General features: G+C 38.2%; 2 protein-coding genes across 4 annotated transcripts; one reads left to right on the top strand and one right to left on the bottom strand.

The window, feature by feature from the left end:
* Positions 1-3,288: 3,288 nt before the first annotated feature.
* Positions 3,289-8,564, bottom strand: mthfs (5,10-methenyltetrahydrofolate synthetase (5-formyltetrahydrofolate cyclo-ligase)). Its single transcript, XM_026294397.1, has 3 exons — positions 8,408-8,564; positions 7,481-7,745; positions 3,289-5,400 (listed from the first exon to the last, which is right to left on the bottom strand). Exons 1-3 carry the CDS (start codon positions 8,516-8,518, stop codon positions 5,174-5,176), a joined length of 603 nt encoding a protein of 200 aa, XP_026150182.1. The 5' UTR covers positions 8,519-8,564; the 3' UTR covers positions 3,289-5,173.
* A 1,199-nt stretch (positions 8,565-9,763) lies between these two features.
* zfand6 (zinc finger, AN1-type domain 6) lies at positions 9,764-15,818 on the top strand. Of its 3 annotated transcripts, XM_026294291.1 has the most exons (7): positions 9,764-9,852; positions 10,408-10,565; positions 11,251-11,353; positions 11,557-11,639; positions 12,829-12,927; positions 13,157-13,196; positions 14,481-14,616. In XM_026294291.1, exons 1-6 carry the CDS (start codon positions 9,797-9,799, stop codon positions 13,183-13,185), a joined length of 528 nt encoding a protein of 175 aa, XP_026150076.1. In that variant the 5' UTR covers positions 9,764-9,796; the 3' UTR covers positions 13,186-13,196; positions 14,481-14,616. The 3 variants fall into 3 exon arrangements, with proteins under 3 accessions (XP_026150076.1, XP_026150074.1, XP_026150075.1); XM_026294289.1 differs by lacking the exon at positions 13,157-13,196 and having other exon boundaries at positions 14,481-15,812; XM_026294290.2 differs by lacking the exons at positions 9,764-9,852; positions 10,408-10,565; positions 11,251-11,353; positions 11,557-11,639; positions 13,157-13,196 and adding an exon at positions 11,651-12,636 and having other exon boundaries at positions 14,481-15,818.
* Positions 15,819-16,262: the final 444 nt, after the last annotated feature.

A 16,262-nucleotide genomic window follows, 5' to 3' on the forward strand; every position in this document is an offset into this window, starting at 1 on the left:
CTAAGCTGCCTGCATCTCATTAGGCATTTGTATCTGATGCACAGGGTTTTCGAGGGACTGAAATGCTACCCCCCCCATAGAAATATTAGATACCCAGGCCAGCTGCTCTGGCCATCCAGTGTAAACCTATCAATACTGGACACCATCATTTTTACTTTCTATTTGGAGAATCAAGGAATAAAGCAGATTTTCTGTCATAATAAGATATTTAGTAGGAGGACTAAGTATTTCCCCTCTGTAAACATCTCCAATATTCTTCAAATTAAAATGTCATTTAAGACCCAGCCACTCCCATCTGCATGTCTTTGTTCCCCTTTCCTGCTTCTACTACCTGCTCTGCTCCACCCACACCCACCTGTTTCCTATCAGTGCCATTATTCAGTCAGCACATAAGCCAGTGGCCAGCACTGTTCGCTAATGTGTCTCTCTTGTGATTCTTTCATGTCTTTTCCTGCATTCTGACCTTGTTTGTGCATTGATAACACTGGACAAAGATTTTAGTGCACGGTGGTAGGTATACACTAAACAGGGTTGAGACAGACAAGAAGTCACACTGATTCACCTTCACACCTACGCCTGGTTTACTAACCAACCTAATCTGCAAGCTGGAGGAAGCCCACACAGACATGGGAGAACATTGGCACATTATCTTCCAAATATAAGAATTACACATTGTATGGTAGGAAAAATCAGGGGATACCTGAAGTGTCATTTTCATAAATGTCGGTGCTACTTTTTATGCCAGTTCATTTCATGGTAAATGTAAAAAATAACAGTGAGATTCAGCTCTGAATATCAATACTAACTCTTAAGGCAATTCATTCCATCAATATATAGAGGCTGGTCAATCAGAAACTGAAAGATCACTCCTGATCCAGGTAATCAGCAGTGGGTAGTGCAAAGATAGGTGGGAAAGCAGGGCAGTGGCTGCTAGAAGCTACTGCACTTAGCATGGAAACATACACCAATTTCTTACAAACGCTGACTAATGGATGGAAAAAATGTAAATCAGGTTACTAAAGGGGAAAAGATAAATTGGAGAGGAGACATGAGGGAGGAGAGCAGTCTAGGGAAAGAGGAATGAGCAGACAGAGGAGATAAAGGAGAGAGAGGGTGAGTGGACAGGAAGTACTGGTGAGCTGAAATTGCAAAACAGCAGGAATTCTTCCCTCTCGTCAGGAGAGATGTAACTATCACCTGCAACCACAAAATACCTAATGACACACACACACACACACACACAAAAGGTGACAGTGTGTGGATGTTGCTGTACCTGGCTACTAGCTTTTAAGTAAGGTGCTTAGCTATGAGAATAAAAATAAGATTTTAAAATGCTTTATTATTCTGGATGAATGATCAGAGGACTGGAGAGCATGAATGGACAAGATGGTTGAGGATGACCTGGTGGGTGAGATAACACTCTGTGTGTGTGAGTAGAGAAGGCTGGTATGGAACAGGAAGTGTTAATTAAATCAAAGCATCCAACAGAGATTAGCCGTTATTTTTTTTCTTGTCAACCCTGCTTTTCCAGGAGCTGTGTTTGGTTCTGCTGTTCTTTTTCTTTATTATAGCACAAAATCTTTGGCACAAAACCACTGTCAAATGGAATATTCACTCTCCATTAAATGAATACCAAATTATGTAGCTTGTTCCGAATGCTATTGCTATTACTTCTAGTGATTAAGACATATTCTTGCAATTATATGCCCCTTTTTAAAAAACATACTTTTATAATGGAGGCCTATGGTGTGAAATATGCAACTCTGCTGTAACATATTTTAGTCAACATTTAAAGGCTACTGTGCTGGTATATGTGCAGCTATAAACTTTGCTTAAAATCTAATGTGGAAGTAAAAGTGCAAATTTTCAGTTGCATTCTAAAATCAACATCCCACTGTTTTAATTCTATGAGCAACTAATGCACCTTAAAATGTAGCCGGAGTCTTCCTAGTTCTCCAAATGTGTATATGTAATCCTCAGGAGTGACAGTTTTTGCTTTCTAATGCTTAATCAATAGAAAAAGTGCATCATTACAGGCTTATTTCCTCCTTGTCCCTGATCCTCAGCTCCACAATCAGTGACAAAGGACCCTCCTGGGCTCATAATCTCAGGACTGTCTGGGCACACTGGTCGACTGGTCGACATCAAAGGGTTAAACCAAATAGAAAAACTGCTCCCTTTGTGTCTGTGTTCTGCACTTGAAGGTTGAAGCCTTATTAAGCCTAATTTCATTCTTAAATAATTTACATATATTATAGATTCAAAGCCAATTTATATTCATAATGTCCATAGATATGATTTTTCCTCCATTTTTATCACCACCAAAAATTAGATGTAGTAGCACTACACCTACAATACCATCCAGAGCCTCATTGATTACATTATTTGCATTTTTGCCATTCAGTATTTCATGTAGCTCTTTTAGGACCCCTACTGTACAGACATGCTAACTGGAGCAGTGGGCCCCAAGACATCTGCAGCCACAGATGGGTGAGTTGTGGCTGTCCAGTAGCACCTGGCCGGTTGTTTTCTTTTAACTTCTGTTTTAGTTGATTTTATAATAAGTTTAAACAGAAGCTCCCCAGTCGAAGAAAGGACTTTAACATACTTCACCCGTGACATAACCACACTGGCATTCCTTCAGAAATGTGGAAGACGTTCTGTTCTGACAGAAAACACTGTAGTGGTGGACAGTGAAGCTAATGATCAGCCCTGACTCGTGCAGCAGGTTTTAGTCCCAGCTGGCGCTGTTATAAAATGAGACATTAACATAATATGTGATGTATCATAAATATTCATAACACAAAGTTAGCCCCCACAGCTATGAACCAAGATGCATTTATGATCCTGCTGGCTGACTGAAACACTAGGAATGATCACTGTGGCCAATGTTCAGACTGAAATTACCCTGATTCAATTATTCAGCAATGGAAATCACTCAACACCATGTCATATATACAGTAGTTTGTTCCTGTACTGACTTTCAGGTTTCCAAGATGTGCAGTGTACGACCGTTTTAGTGAGTTCTTCCACTTCTGTGTTAAAACCATGACAGAATATCTTTTAAAAACATAGAGCAGTCCTCTCTCCTCATGTGTGGTCACATGTGCCACAGCTACATGTTCAGAAAAAAAGGTTTTCACATCACGTCATGTGGTCAGACAAAATAATTAGAGAATATACATTTAAGTGCACCAACTCTTCCCATGTCATCAGCAGACTGTTTTCAGATCAAAATTATGGCACATGCACAAATCTATATATAATACATGAGCTTCACACAAGTACTGAACAGTCGATGTATTTTATTTGATCAATATGATGAGATGGTATTTTTTACAGAAAACAATTCATTGTAGTATTTGAATTCCTTTTCCATAACAGTGGCCAAGTTTTTATAGTTTTACAGCAAAACTATAGCATCTTTACTATGAAGCAAGAGATGACATGATGAGTGAGAAATTGTTGGTGTAGGTCATTTCTGTTTCTTTCAGGGTGAACACATAATGAGTTTGTCATACCACAGACAGGCAACATGTTAGAAATTCTTTTGGATTTTGGTAAATAGACTTTGGGAGGTCTTCTTTATAGAAAAAACGTTGAACCTTTCAGGAATTTGGCTTTAAACAGTATGGTCAAATTATTTGACCATATTACCAGATTTGACCTGGTAGCAAATAGTGAAAATGTTCCTGCAGGTCTTATTGTAAATTCAGACAGCAGCTTTTTAACCTTGTTTTCTCTGTCAGACCATTTTTTATTGACATTCAGTCCTGGATGCTGTCATATTGTTGAATCTATACCAGCCTTCACAACATCCCACTTTGTCACTGAGGGAGAGAAAACCTTCACAAATTATTTCAAAATTATTCCTGGTATCTTACTGGCAGAAGCCACCAGTTTTCTGCACATCTTTTCATCCTGTACCAATCGACACCACAGCTACCCAGCACAGCGCTGAAGGAAATCTCTAGGTTTGTAGAAAAGGCAAAGCCAGCACAACACACCAAGGAGAAGGAATGACAGCACTGAACACAGCTGATGCAGAACAATCTCCTTGAAAGAGATGGCTACCTATAGCCCCTTTCAGACATGAGATACATAACATTGCAGACTTCATCAATTTATTAAAGCAATGCTTTTCTGTCACCCAGACTTGGGTTACATTTATATTTATGATCTGCATGGCTTAATTGTGACATACACACAGCGGTGACAAACAAAGCCATGTTACAATTGCAATATTTGCCATACACATGAGACTAGACAGTACATCCAGTGACATACAATGGATGAGATAGGTAGACAAAATCTAAAACAGCCATTCTGTAATAAAATGACTCATACCAAGCAACATTTTGTTTCAAAGACCTACTGCATGAATATTTTTCTATTAGGAATTTAGATTTCAAATATGCATTATATATAAAAAAATCAGTGTTTTTAGAAAGGTAGCTGTGAACTTAATTATGACAAGCAGGGTTAAAATGCTTAAGATAGTTGAGCCTGACTCACTTAGTTTTTATCCAATTAATTGAGAAACATTTGATAGATCTCTTCCAGTGTGTTTCAAAAGCATAAAAAACCCTGCGTGGAATAATCTGTGTCTGTTTGTTCCACATAAGTTAAATTGCCCAGATCACTTAGGGTGATATTCATACTTAATGGTGCAGGCAGTGAAACTGGGCAAGACACTTTCAGTCACAAACTGTTCCACTTCGTTCACTTCGAGTTTAATATGATATGATGATGAACTTTGACCTGAAAAACTGCCAGATTCTCTACAGCCAACCAGGTTGATAATGGGTGCTGGGACTGACCTCCTGTTCAGGAAAGAAAGTTTGTTTGTTTGTTTATATATATATATTTTTTTTAGACAGCAGGCAAAAAAACACAGGCAGCAGAGCAGGAGGGTTTCTGTTTGCTTGTAGTGTGAGGACAATGATGGAGGATACTGAGCGAAACACTGGATAAAATGCTGCATAAGTTACAGCGTTGTGACTGCTGTTGTTAGCTATGACAATTTTATACATACATTTTATTATAACAAATCAAAATGTCTGCCCCAAAAAGTGTATTAAATGGAAATGTCAGGTTAAACAGATAAACTGCTGTACACCAAAAGCCAAAAGCATGTTTTTGAGGTAATGGGCCATCACTAGTGAGTCACTAGTCACTCATCATCCTCAAACAGGACTTCATCAATGAGCATGTCATTGTCATCTACAGGAATTTCCTGACACAGCTGCTCTTTGAAGGCCAAAGCAATGGTGTAGGGCTTTCCTTTGGGATGTCTGCTGCAGCGCTTCAAGTAGATGTCATAGAAACCCTTCCCTCGTCCCAGCCGCCTCCCCAACCGGTCAAAACCCAGGCCTGGCACCAAGATCAGGTCTAGACCTCCTGGATAACGTGAGCAGACAGTGTAATCAATGATGAAGGTCTGGAAAATACCTACCTCTGTCTGTAAATTTGGACAACTGTCAGACAAACTGTGTCCAAGATATGGCACAGGGCTCGCAAAATCACTAGTCAGACGTCTCTGGGATATTGTGTCTTCAACTTGGGCTACCAAAGTTGACAGGCTTGGTCTCCACCCTGCCTGTCAGACTATCAGACAACCTGTGGGGCTACGAGATTTTGCGAGCCCTATGACATTTAATATTACAAGTTACAATACCTAAAGCTAACTTTAAGTACTTCATAATAAACTGCAGAAACTCCCATCTGAGATTCTGAGTGAGCTTCACCCTTTTAATCAATCACAGATGACCATGAATCTCAATCACTGAAACATACGGAATGTTTTTCTGGAGCCTGCACATGTACAGTTTTGTGCTTAAACAATGCATACGCTCATTTATAGCCTGCATATTTTATTTAGATTATTTATAATCAGCAACAAATGAGTTCCTAAATTATAGATATATAAACCCCAACGCTACTGGCAAGCATGTAATAATGAATATATTGTACACAACCTTTCCTCCATTTCCAGAACAAATTTAATACCAAGGCTGTCAGTCATCAGTCCCACTCAGAGAGCAGCTAAAAGAAGCTCCTGGTTTGAGCTCACACCAGAACTGCACTGATAAATTTATTAGTCAATCAACAAATAAACAGCAATCATCAATAAATGGTTTCTGTCATTTCGTAACTTTTCTATAACTACAAAATCCAAATGTTTGCTTCTGGCATTCAAATGTGACGCATTTGGATTCAGCTAAAGGAATTTGTCTAAGGTTTACTCATGCAGGAACACTGTTTTAGAAAATCCAGAGGTCAGGTGAACAAATTCTATTGACCATGCACAGAGTTACTGCCTTAATGGGTGAGTGGGAAAACTCTTTAGAGGAACAACAGCTCTATCTGCTGGTCAGTTTGGATCATTTTGTTCTGGCAACAGGCCGACAAAAGAATTAAATTATTGGTCATTTTTGGGAGAGAATGTATTTGAGAGAGACTGTGTGACTATGTGTCATGAACTATGTGTCATGAACATGCAATTACTCTGTAATATTCTGTCAATTACAATTCTAAAAAACTAAAAAGTTAAAAAATAGGACCATGTTTTTAGTTTATTATGTTTTACAAGCATACTGTGAATCTGCCATCCATCTATAAACAGAACATCAGCCCTATCAGGTTGACTCTGTTTATGAAAGAGCTCTAATGAGTCCAGATTCTATGCGCCTGATTATGTTTCTCCAAAGTGTTCTCAAGCATCTCACGCTGCCTGCTGCCATTCAGGTACTTTGTAAAATTATTCCAAAGCAAGCTCCCAATATTAAAAGTGAATAAAGCTGATGTTTAAGTGATCCTGCAGGTCCAGTAACAGGATCTGAAACCCTGCTCTCTGTTTGGCAGAAGTGAATCATTCCTGTTTGAGGGCTGCCGTTTGCTTAGTAATCCAAATTTAACAAAGTATTTAAAGAATTAGGCAAAGAGCAGTCAGAGCAGTCAGCTGGAAACAAAATATTTCACACTAAACAACATCCAAAGATACTTATCTTAGTTGGGTTTTCTATAGCTTTTATTTTGCTTTAGTGGTTGTTTTTATTAAGCACATTCTTATCATGTTTAATATTTTATTATTCACAGATCCCAGTCTTTCCCCAGTAGACTATACCATATGCATGGCTCATTAATATTTCTGACAAAACACTACAACTTGCACTTTTTTTATACTGCTCACAGCTGATTAAAGATAACATTAAACAAAGGGTATCCAATAAGACACCTACAATCAAGAAGAAATACTACAGACCTCACGACCCCTTACCCACTAACCTAATACAGTCAAGACCTTATGGGGGATTTATGCATAAACTGCATGGAGGTGACAGACCCCCGGCAGACATGCACACCTTTCCAACATCAGACATGTGCCTTTGATGACAATTTTCTGTAACTTTCTGAAACCAACAATTGCCAGTTGATGATCATATTGGATATCAGTGATCCACTGTGTGCACATACTTACCTCCCTCAAGTGCTTCCTCTCTGCTGTTGTCATCTTCAGGTGGCTGTCGGATGTTCCAGGATGTCAGAGGCATTGTCTCAATATCCTGCAGACTGCTAAGCTTCAACATGTCCATATGGCTGGTTTTGATCTCGTATCTGGGGATGAAGCAGCTCTTACCACATTTAAATATGTCTTTAATGATTTCCTCAGTGCACACTTCATCGTTAGTGCTGAGGTACACAGCAATCCGTTCAGAGGAGACATATTTGGGGTGACTGATCAGCTGCAAGATAATATAGAGGAAGAGGAGGAAGTTATAATCTGCCTCTAAATACATAACATTCATGTAATAGTTATACATTATAATTGTATATGAAAATTTGTAATAATTTTCACTATAGCGAGCATTTCTGATATAACCAAACATAATGTCTCAAGGTCTATAGCTCTCACCCAGGCCAGACTGTATTCAAAACTATCGCAAGATAATATTTAATCTCATCATCAGCAGTTACCTTACAGTTAGGAGCTCACTTAAAACATCTGTTAGGGTGGACAGATTAAACCTATCTATTCGGCTTGGACTGTAAAGACCAAATCTACTTTATTTCAATCGTATTCCAACTTTCAATGCTGGCTGATTGTTTGACTGGTAACGTTGTCAGGTTTTTTTACTGGAGGAAGATAGAAAAACAATGTTTTTTCTCAATAGGAGCTCCCTGACATACAGGCTGTAACTATGCCGAATTGAAAACATAAACTAAACATATACAGTCATATAAAGTATTTGGTAATATTCAATGTTTTATAGTCAAACCTGCGAATTAAAAAATACTTTATCAGAGTCTCTTACGACATTCTGTCCAGTGGGGAAACTGATCGTGACGTTAGTTAGTGCTAGAAATGCTACAGCCTCCTTTCCAAAAGGCATTAAAGTTTCCTCACCGTCTTCAAAACGCCTACGGATTGTCGCTGTTTCTCTTCGTCACTCAAAGCTGCAACTTTTAGCTTCACTTGCTTCCTCAGCAGCTCCTTTGCAGCTCGCAGAGTGGCCATTCTCCCTTCGTTTAAATATGAGCTGTCACAAGTAGGTCTGCGGTACGGATTCCGGGAAGGGACAGTAAAGACAACCTGCGAGATGAAATCATTATTAATATGCTTTGATTTTAGATTTGCTTATTGTGTAGGCTATAACTCAGAGGGAGATTTTCTTTTTTCCATATTCTAAATTAAAAGTATTTTCCTGCTGCCCTGTCTAATTAAAGTTGGCTGTAGCAATTTAAGAAGTAAGTGTGTAATAATGACAATAGTTGTGTTTCAATATGTTGTTGTTTCATGGTCATAAAAATTAATTCAAGTGGCTGAAATATCATTCTTCTGCTTTCACTAGCCAGTAGGCTACAGTGAGAGGTTTTTAAATATTAGGTTATCCTATAATCCTGTGTGTTTGATCTAATCTCACAGTGTGTGTAGGATAAGGAGGATACATACAAATGTTTAGAAAATGTTTTATTAGGGGCCCATGGCTCATTTCTGCTCCATGACCTAGTAGCAAGTTAATTGTGTTTCTGTTGGTGTGTTGTGGGCAATTAAACAAAACAACAATGGTTGCTCAGAAGAATCTGAGTTGTATCAGTCACTAGCAGAGAAGTAAAAAAAGGTGAGTATCTACTTGTTTTGGGGGTTTAATACAATAAACACTTAAACTATTGTTTTTCTACTCATGAAGTTAGTTTACTCTCCATGTTTTTATATTATTTTAAGGATTTAGGCCTTAGAATTCCTAAGTCATTCTTGGAAACGATTCAAAGAGCAACTAGTATTGTTGTTATGGTATTTACATATATCTGACCCAGCTTTTTGTGCAGCAAACCATTTATTTTGGTTGGTTTGAAAGGACTTCATGGCAGAGGAGCGACGGGGGTAAGGTCGGACTAAGGACTGCTCTTAAATCCAACTATTTAACTCTATTCTACTATTCATTTAACTATTCATCAACTGCTGCTGCAGCCACTAACCACAGAGAACTGGTGACAGTGGAGATGAATTTCAAACACAGAGCCTGTTAAATTAAACTAACAGGTTCTAGGCCTGGGTACACTTTAGTGCTGGTTTGAAGATGGTTAAACTTGGCAATGCTGAAGTTTGTGTGACTTATTTCCAACTCTCACAACTTCCTCTCTATCCCCAAGCAGCTGTTTACTGAAGAGAATAAGAAATGATTGACGTGCCCTCTAGCCAATGAGCTCAGGGATGTGGGCTTGGCTTGAGAAGCATCCAGCCAATCAGGGCTCGGGGTGTTATTGTATTGCGGATCGGTCCAAATGATGTCGGATGTGTAGAGAGGAAGAGAAAGAAGTGCAGACAGGGGATTTGGGACGAAAACTGAGGTCGGTCAAAACAATTAGTTTCATTATGGCTTAAAGACTTTTTGTAATAGAGTCTGTTGCTTCTGTGTCGATTGAGCCTGATACAGGAAGCTTTATTAGAACAGAAGAGCGTTGTTGAAGCAGGAAATGAAAACTGTACAGTTGGTTTATTGGCATCTAGTTTGCTTTAATGTCAGTTTTCTCCTGTTTTAAGAAAAGTTCTGTAGCTGACACACAGCTGCCTGCACAGTCATTCACAGTACAATGTCAGCATTTGGCTTGATAACTTGGTTACAGCTGTTTGGGTATTTAACAGTATTTAACCCAAGCCTGCAGCTCAGGTGTGTATAGGCACAGTAAGTGTTTTATGTTTGCGTCTATTTTTAGTGTCACCTTGGCACAAAGACTCCTGTGGGACATCAGCCAACACTGAAATGTCTAACTGTGATTAGACGCACCCTACATTTCTGTGTTTTGCTGATCAAACATCACTTTCCCCTTTTCCAGTGCTATGCTGTCTTTTAACTGTTCCTGTAACAGCACTGATCTGCACACACTAACCCTTGTCCCCCACAGGAAGGACATGGCCCAGGAGACCAATCAGAGCCAGGCTCCTCTGCTGTGCTCCACAGGCTGTGGTTCCTATGGCAGCTCCAGGAATAACGGCATGTGCTCACTGTGCCACAAAGACTCCCTCCAGAGACAGAACAGCAATGGGTGCATGAGCCCAGCAGGTGAGAGTTACAAAAATACAAGGTTGATCATTAAATGTTATATTTACTGACCTCTTACACGATTAAAGCTATTACATACCGTGCTTTTCCCTGCTGCATGTTGCAGGACATACAAAGTGCTGAAAGCTGATAGCATCACTGCACCATGGCCACTTTAAAGACGCTTTTTTAAGCAGTTTGGCAAATAATAAAATCCAGGACCTAGTAACATGCTTATCACTCCCTGAAAATCTTATTTTGCTGATCTCCAGTGGCCTGATGTCTCACCTTGTGATCTATCAGTGTATCCAGTGACATCACTGTTGGGTGTGGTTATATAGGTGCAGCACAGTCCACTGACACTGGACTGGAAACTGCGAGCTACAGAGACAATGAAACAGTTTTGTTCAGTCTTTTGTTAAGAGACTGCCTCAGGTCTTCGGTAGAACTAGTTACTCTTTTTAATTCCAGTGTAATGTGCCTTTTTATAGCATCTTGTGTTTCTTTTATATCTTGTCTCAATTCCCTTTATGTCTTAATTGCCTTGCTGCTGAAAGATGCTGTACTAATGAACTTGGTAATGTAGGTGCCAGTTTTTGACGAGTAAAACCATCCAGGTTCAGTTATCCGGCAGCAGAGGATTGTACACAGGCACAGTAGAAAAGAAAAAGCTACATTCACTGTGAAGTATGGTTTTTCATTTAAGGTTCATCTACTGACAGCAGCACTGAAGAGTCTCACCAAGCACAGTGTCCTGACAGTTCACCTGCAGGCGTATCCTCTGCAGACACAGAGCCTGCACACTGCAGGTACTACCTGAAAAATTACTTCATAGTATTGTAATATATTAATGATAGTGGTCAAAAAATCTGTTGTTTTTTTTTTTTTAGAGATTTGTCTAGTTTCTTGTCTGATCAGATATTTATTGCTGAACACAAATGATCAGTCCTTTTTTTATTATTATATAAACATGAATTTTTCGTATTTATTTTATTCATTTTCTGTGTTTTAGTGTCCCAACAATAAACTCAGCAACCTCACCAGAAGAAAGTACCTCAGGAGAAAAGACTTGTCTGACAGTCAACTACTTACAAAGTAGGATTTATCTTGTTCCTCTTTCACTGTGTGTGAATGTGCTGTGTCTTAACAAACTGCACACATTATCACACCAATATTTGTTTTTTTAATCAATTCTAGATTTTCCCTGAATACTTTCAGATATTGGGTATTACCAGTATTTCTATGGCAGTGAATTTACTCTTCTCAGTCAGCCAGTGGAACATGGTTCTGCACTGGTTGCAGAATTAGCAGATAACAGACTGAATTATACACAGTGAAATACAATACAAAAGCTATTCAGGATTCTGAGAATCCTTCTGCTGCATTTTCAAATCAAATTAAATGTTTTTAAAAGTACTGCACGCTCTGATACTCAGAAGTAATTCCACATCCCACCTGCCTTAACTAAGAAAGGAATTTTGTTTTGTGAGGAGTTTGCGTGGTTGTCTTGTGACTTTGCAAACGTACCTTTGTCCTTCTTTGTTTTTACCTATTTAGTCTTGTGCTGTTTGTTTGGTTGTTATATCTGCTGCAAGCCAGTTACAGTCCAGGGTTAATTAATAATAAACTAAGCTGAACTCAGCTCTACTCAGCTGTTCAAATTAAGTTGTTGCTGAATACATGGGTGGTATAAGTACGGACCAATTTTCTCCTGTTACATATTAGATCTTTAGGTAATTGAAAAGACTTATAAGGCTGGTGATAACAATTCTTATGGTTTTCAGTCCTTATCCGCTAATACAAAGATCTGCACTCTGTATGTCACCGAGTATTCCCACTGCTGCACCAACAAACTTCTTCAGAAGAAACAAATTGCCACTGGACAACAGTGACATCTTGTGGCTGTATGAGCTGTTGCTGTCTGTGTCTGTAGGCAGTGAGCTGGAGGGTCAGTGTTCAGCAGGTTGCTCAGGGACAAAATTGTCAACCCAGACAGCAGTGCTGAGGAATGGCACCTCTATGAAAAGGTGCACCAATAAAAGCAAGAAGAGGAAGGTGGAGGATTCTTATGAAAATATAGATGTGAAGAGAGGTGAGTGATGAGCTAGCTGAGGGAGCAGGAGTCCATCTAACTACCTTCTGGAAAGTAAATTGTCATGCTATCATGTTCCTACGCTAGTTGTATTTCAGTTGTATCTCATATGGCTATAAAATTAATACTGAGTTACCTATTACCTTTTTCTGGTGTGAGTCTAATTGTGTGACTGCTGTGTTTTTCCTTCAGCATCTCAGGCTGATGTGACAGTGTGCACTCCTGTAGAGACGCAGCGTAAAGCCAAGAGGAGCCGCTGTTTCACCTGCCGCAAAAAAGTTGGTCTGATAGGTATGACACAGTCCACAGAGAGAGCTGACACGAAAACCTGCCCAGTTACATAAAACATTTAAAACGGTAATTATTGGCTGGCCCTGAAAATCTTTAAGCTGTTTTAACACATACCACATCACCAATTAATCCAGTTGGGTGTGGTTAAAAGTCCATGTACTAAAATGTGTGCAACTACTTTTTTGGAAATTGTTTTATACATATCGGTTCAGTTTTCCATGGGTTTCAGATAGGGTCCAACATTCTGGACTCTGCTAGGATGCATTCAGGTACAGTACTGATTTGGATATTTTTCTGTCCATATAGATCTGATCTTTAACAGTTATTGAGGATTTCTTTACAATATCGTTTAGATTTTGACACCAAACACACTGCTAACAATGGCATAATCGTTTTAAATTTAGTATGTAGTAATATATGTATGTCTGAAGTTCTATGCACAAACCAAACTGGCTCACAAATTTAGGATGTGCTCATTGCCTCTAAACATTTTAGCTGTAATGGCTCAGTGGCTGTAAATATTTCCTCTAGTTCACACTTAGTTTACACGAGCTGCTTTCTATATTGAACAATAATAAACACGCCCTACACAATTTACTGACTAAACAGAGTAGCAGCTACAGTGGGAGGCTCATCTCACTGTGCTGCAGAACTGAGAGGTTGAGGAGATCCTTTGTCCCCACAGCCAGTAGACTTTTTAATAGTAATTGTTGATATGGTATATATGCTATTTATGTTATATGTTATTGACTGAGTGCCTTTATCTGTTAATTATATTTCATGTTTTATTTTATGTTTTATAGTGAAATTTGTATGTTAAAGTTAATGTAAGAGCTGCAGGACAATCTGAATTTCCTCCATGGGGGGTGAATAAAGTGTCTATCTATCTATCTATGTATCTATGTATGTATCTATCTATCTATCTATCTATCTATCTATCTATCTATCTATCTATCTATCTATCTATCTATCTATCTATCTATCTATCTATCTATCTATCTATCTATCTATCTACAAACGTAAAGTGTCAGATAAACACATGCTATTTTGAAGCCTATGTAGATATGTAACTGATTAAAATAAAAGTGTAGTTGTTCATTTAGACCAGGGTGAGACAGGTAACTGAAAAACACAGCTGGAATGCTTTCTGTGTAGGCACAACATAAATAATTATTATGTTGCATATATCCTGTTGTTTTAGATGATTTATTTATTTAGTGGGAGTTGCGTAGTGTAATAACTTCTTGAAGAACAAACAGATGTGACTGTCTGAACAGAACCTGGAGATTGTTTATCGTGAGCACTGGCTGCTGTTCATTATGTATCGTCCAATTGTTCAATTACCTGTTCAAGACTGTACAGTATCACTGATTCAGCTGAGCTACCCTGTCAGGCAAACAACAGTGGATGATATACAATATGTGCTGTTTAGCAGTGTTGTAATGTAACTGCCAGACACTGTTCAGCCATCAGTGTGTGTGATTAAATGCCTTTAGGTAATGTTAAAAATTTTTTTTTTCTATAATCCTTAATGTTAATACCCTCTGTTGCAGGCTTTGACTGCAGATGTGGAAATGTGTTCTGCAGCATGCACCGTTACTCAGACGTTCACAAATGCACCTTTGACTACAAAGCTGATGCTGCTGAGAAGATCAGGAAACAAAACCCTGTTATTATTGGAGAGAAGATCCAGAAGATATGAAGCCAGTCATAGCATTAAATAAAATTTAACGTCAGCCACATGTTGCCACCATGGATGGTCCTACTGGACCCTTAGACCAGAAAACACTGAAGAGACTGTTCATTTCTGTGGTGGAAGGTCAAATGACCATACCACATATTCTGAAAAAAATCACTAAACCACTAAAATATGATTCAAAATGACTACTAAAGAAACAGAAATCAACAGCGAAAATTATATACATATGCAAAATTACCAAATGAAAGAAAACAAAAAAATATTTACAAAATTACTTTAAAAAGAAAAAAGAATTAAAAATTGACTTTAAACATCTAAAAAAAGGCACAAAACTACAAATGGACACAAACTGACTACAAAATCTTTGACATGTCTGTGCTGAGGTACCCATGCGTCATGATCCATCTATGAGGTTCCAGCATCATGATTAGTAACCCACATTATTACAGCATGTTTCTGAGACCAGTGGACCACACTGTGTAAAAGTCCATTCATTTTTTGATATATTTTTATAACTAATGAATGTTTTGATATGTGAATTCTTCAAGAATTCATAAATAAATGAATCAAGCCCTGTGAGTCACAAAAAAGAAAAAAAAAAGATGCTTCTCACAGGGTGGTGCTTTTATGTGTAACCTAAAAAAGCAGGTAAAATGCAATGACTTTTACTTTTCTAGATTCTTTTGCAGCCTCTAAGCGAATGTACTGGAAAAAACACCAAAACTTTTTGTATGCAACCTTTCACAGAAAATTGTGTGTGTGTGTGTGTGTGTGTGTGTGTGTGTGCGCACGTGTGTGTGTGTGTGTGTGTCAGTGTATGTTTGTGCGCATCTGCGTATACATAAGAAATCATGAAAGGCATGTTTGAGCATACATTATGAGAGGATGGTTTGTATGAGTTTTTGTACTGTACTGATCTTTGTTCATTGTGTTTATTTTTTTAAATAAGAAAATCCCATGTGCATATAAACTGTACAGTCTGAATTGAGGAAATTTCTGGACCCTAAAAGGATGTAAAGGTGCAACATGTTGCCTCCAACTAAAATATCTAGTCTTGGAGCACATATATGTATTTTGTGTCATCCTTACATAAAAGGCTTTTTAAAAAAACGTGTTTATTAAATTCACACGTTATTTACTGTATATGCTCTTAACACAGGAAAATAAACATGAAGTGACAATGTGCTGTGAACTGAGTTTATAGCAATTTTCTTAATAGACACACTGCAATGTGTTGCTCCAAAATCCCCCACTGAAAAAAAAAAAAGTCACTCAACCCAAAAGGTTGAGGTCAATATGGACTAATGGAAACAAAATTAGCATGCATCCACATAGAACATACACTTTTGACAGTGGGATGCAATGATATCATGCTTGGTTTAATTGTATTTATTCTTAATAACTAAGTGAAAATCATGTAAATAGATTACTGGAATTAAATCATGCTTGTTGAATTTCAAAATACACACTTAAAAAAACAGTACTGTTATATTTTTCAAAGCTCATTTAGGTTGCCGTTTTGTTAATTGCTTAACTTTATCAGCAAAATGTCTATGAAAATTATGACATTTGATTTATTATCAAAGAGGCTCAGGGTCCACATTAGGATTTTCTCTCCAATTTAATGGTAAAGTGC

The sequence above is a fragment of the Mastacembelus armatus genome, chromosome 3 (assembly GCF_900324485.2).
Source record: "Mastacembelus armatus chromosome 3, fMasArm1.2, whole genome shotgun sequence".
NCBI classification, from domain to species: domain Eukaryota; kingdom Metazoa; phylum Chordata; class Actinopteri; order Synbranchiformes; family Mastacembelidae; genus Mastacembelus; species Mastacembelus armatus.

Coding starts and splice junctions, on each gene's coding strand:
- mthfs (XM_026294397.1), bottom strand. CDS start 8,518: ATGGCCACTCTGCGAGCTGCAAAGGAGCTGCTGAGGAAGCAAGTGAAG. Junction 7,746..8,407: donor CCGTAGGCGTTTTGAAGACG/GTGAGGAAACTT, acceptor ATTATCTTGCAG/CTGATCAGTCACCCCAAATA. Junction 5,401..7,480: donor AGAGGAAGCACTTGAGGGAG/GTAAGTATGTGC, acceptor CACGTTATCCAG/GAGGTCTAGACCTGATCTTG.
- zfand6 (XM_026294289.1), top strand. CDS start 9,797: ATGTGTAGAGAGGAAGAGAAAGAAGTGCAGACAGGGGATTTGGGACGA. Junction 10,566..11,250: donor TGGGTGCATGAGCCCAGCAG/GTGAGAGTTACA, acceptor TTTTCATTTAAG/GTTCATCTACTGACAGCAGC. Junction 11,354..11,556: donor ACAGAGCCTGCACACTGCAG/GTACTACCTGAA, acceptor TCTGTGTTTTAG/TGTCCCAACAATAAACTCAG.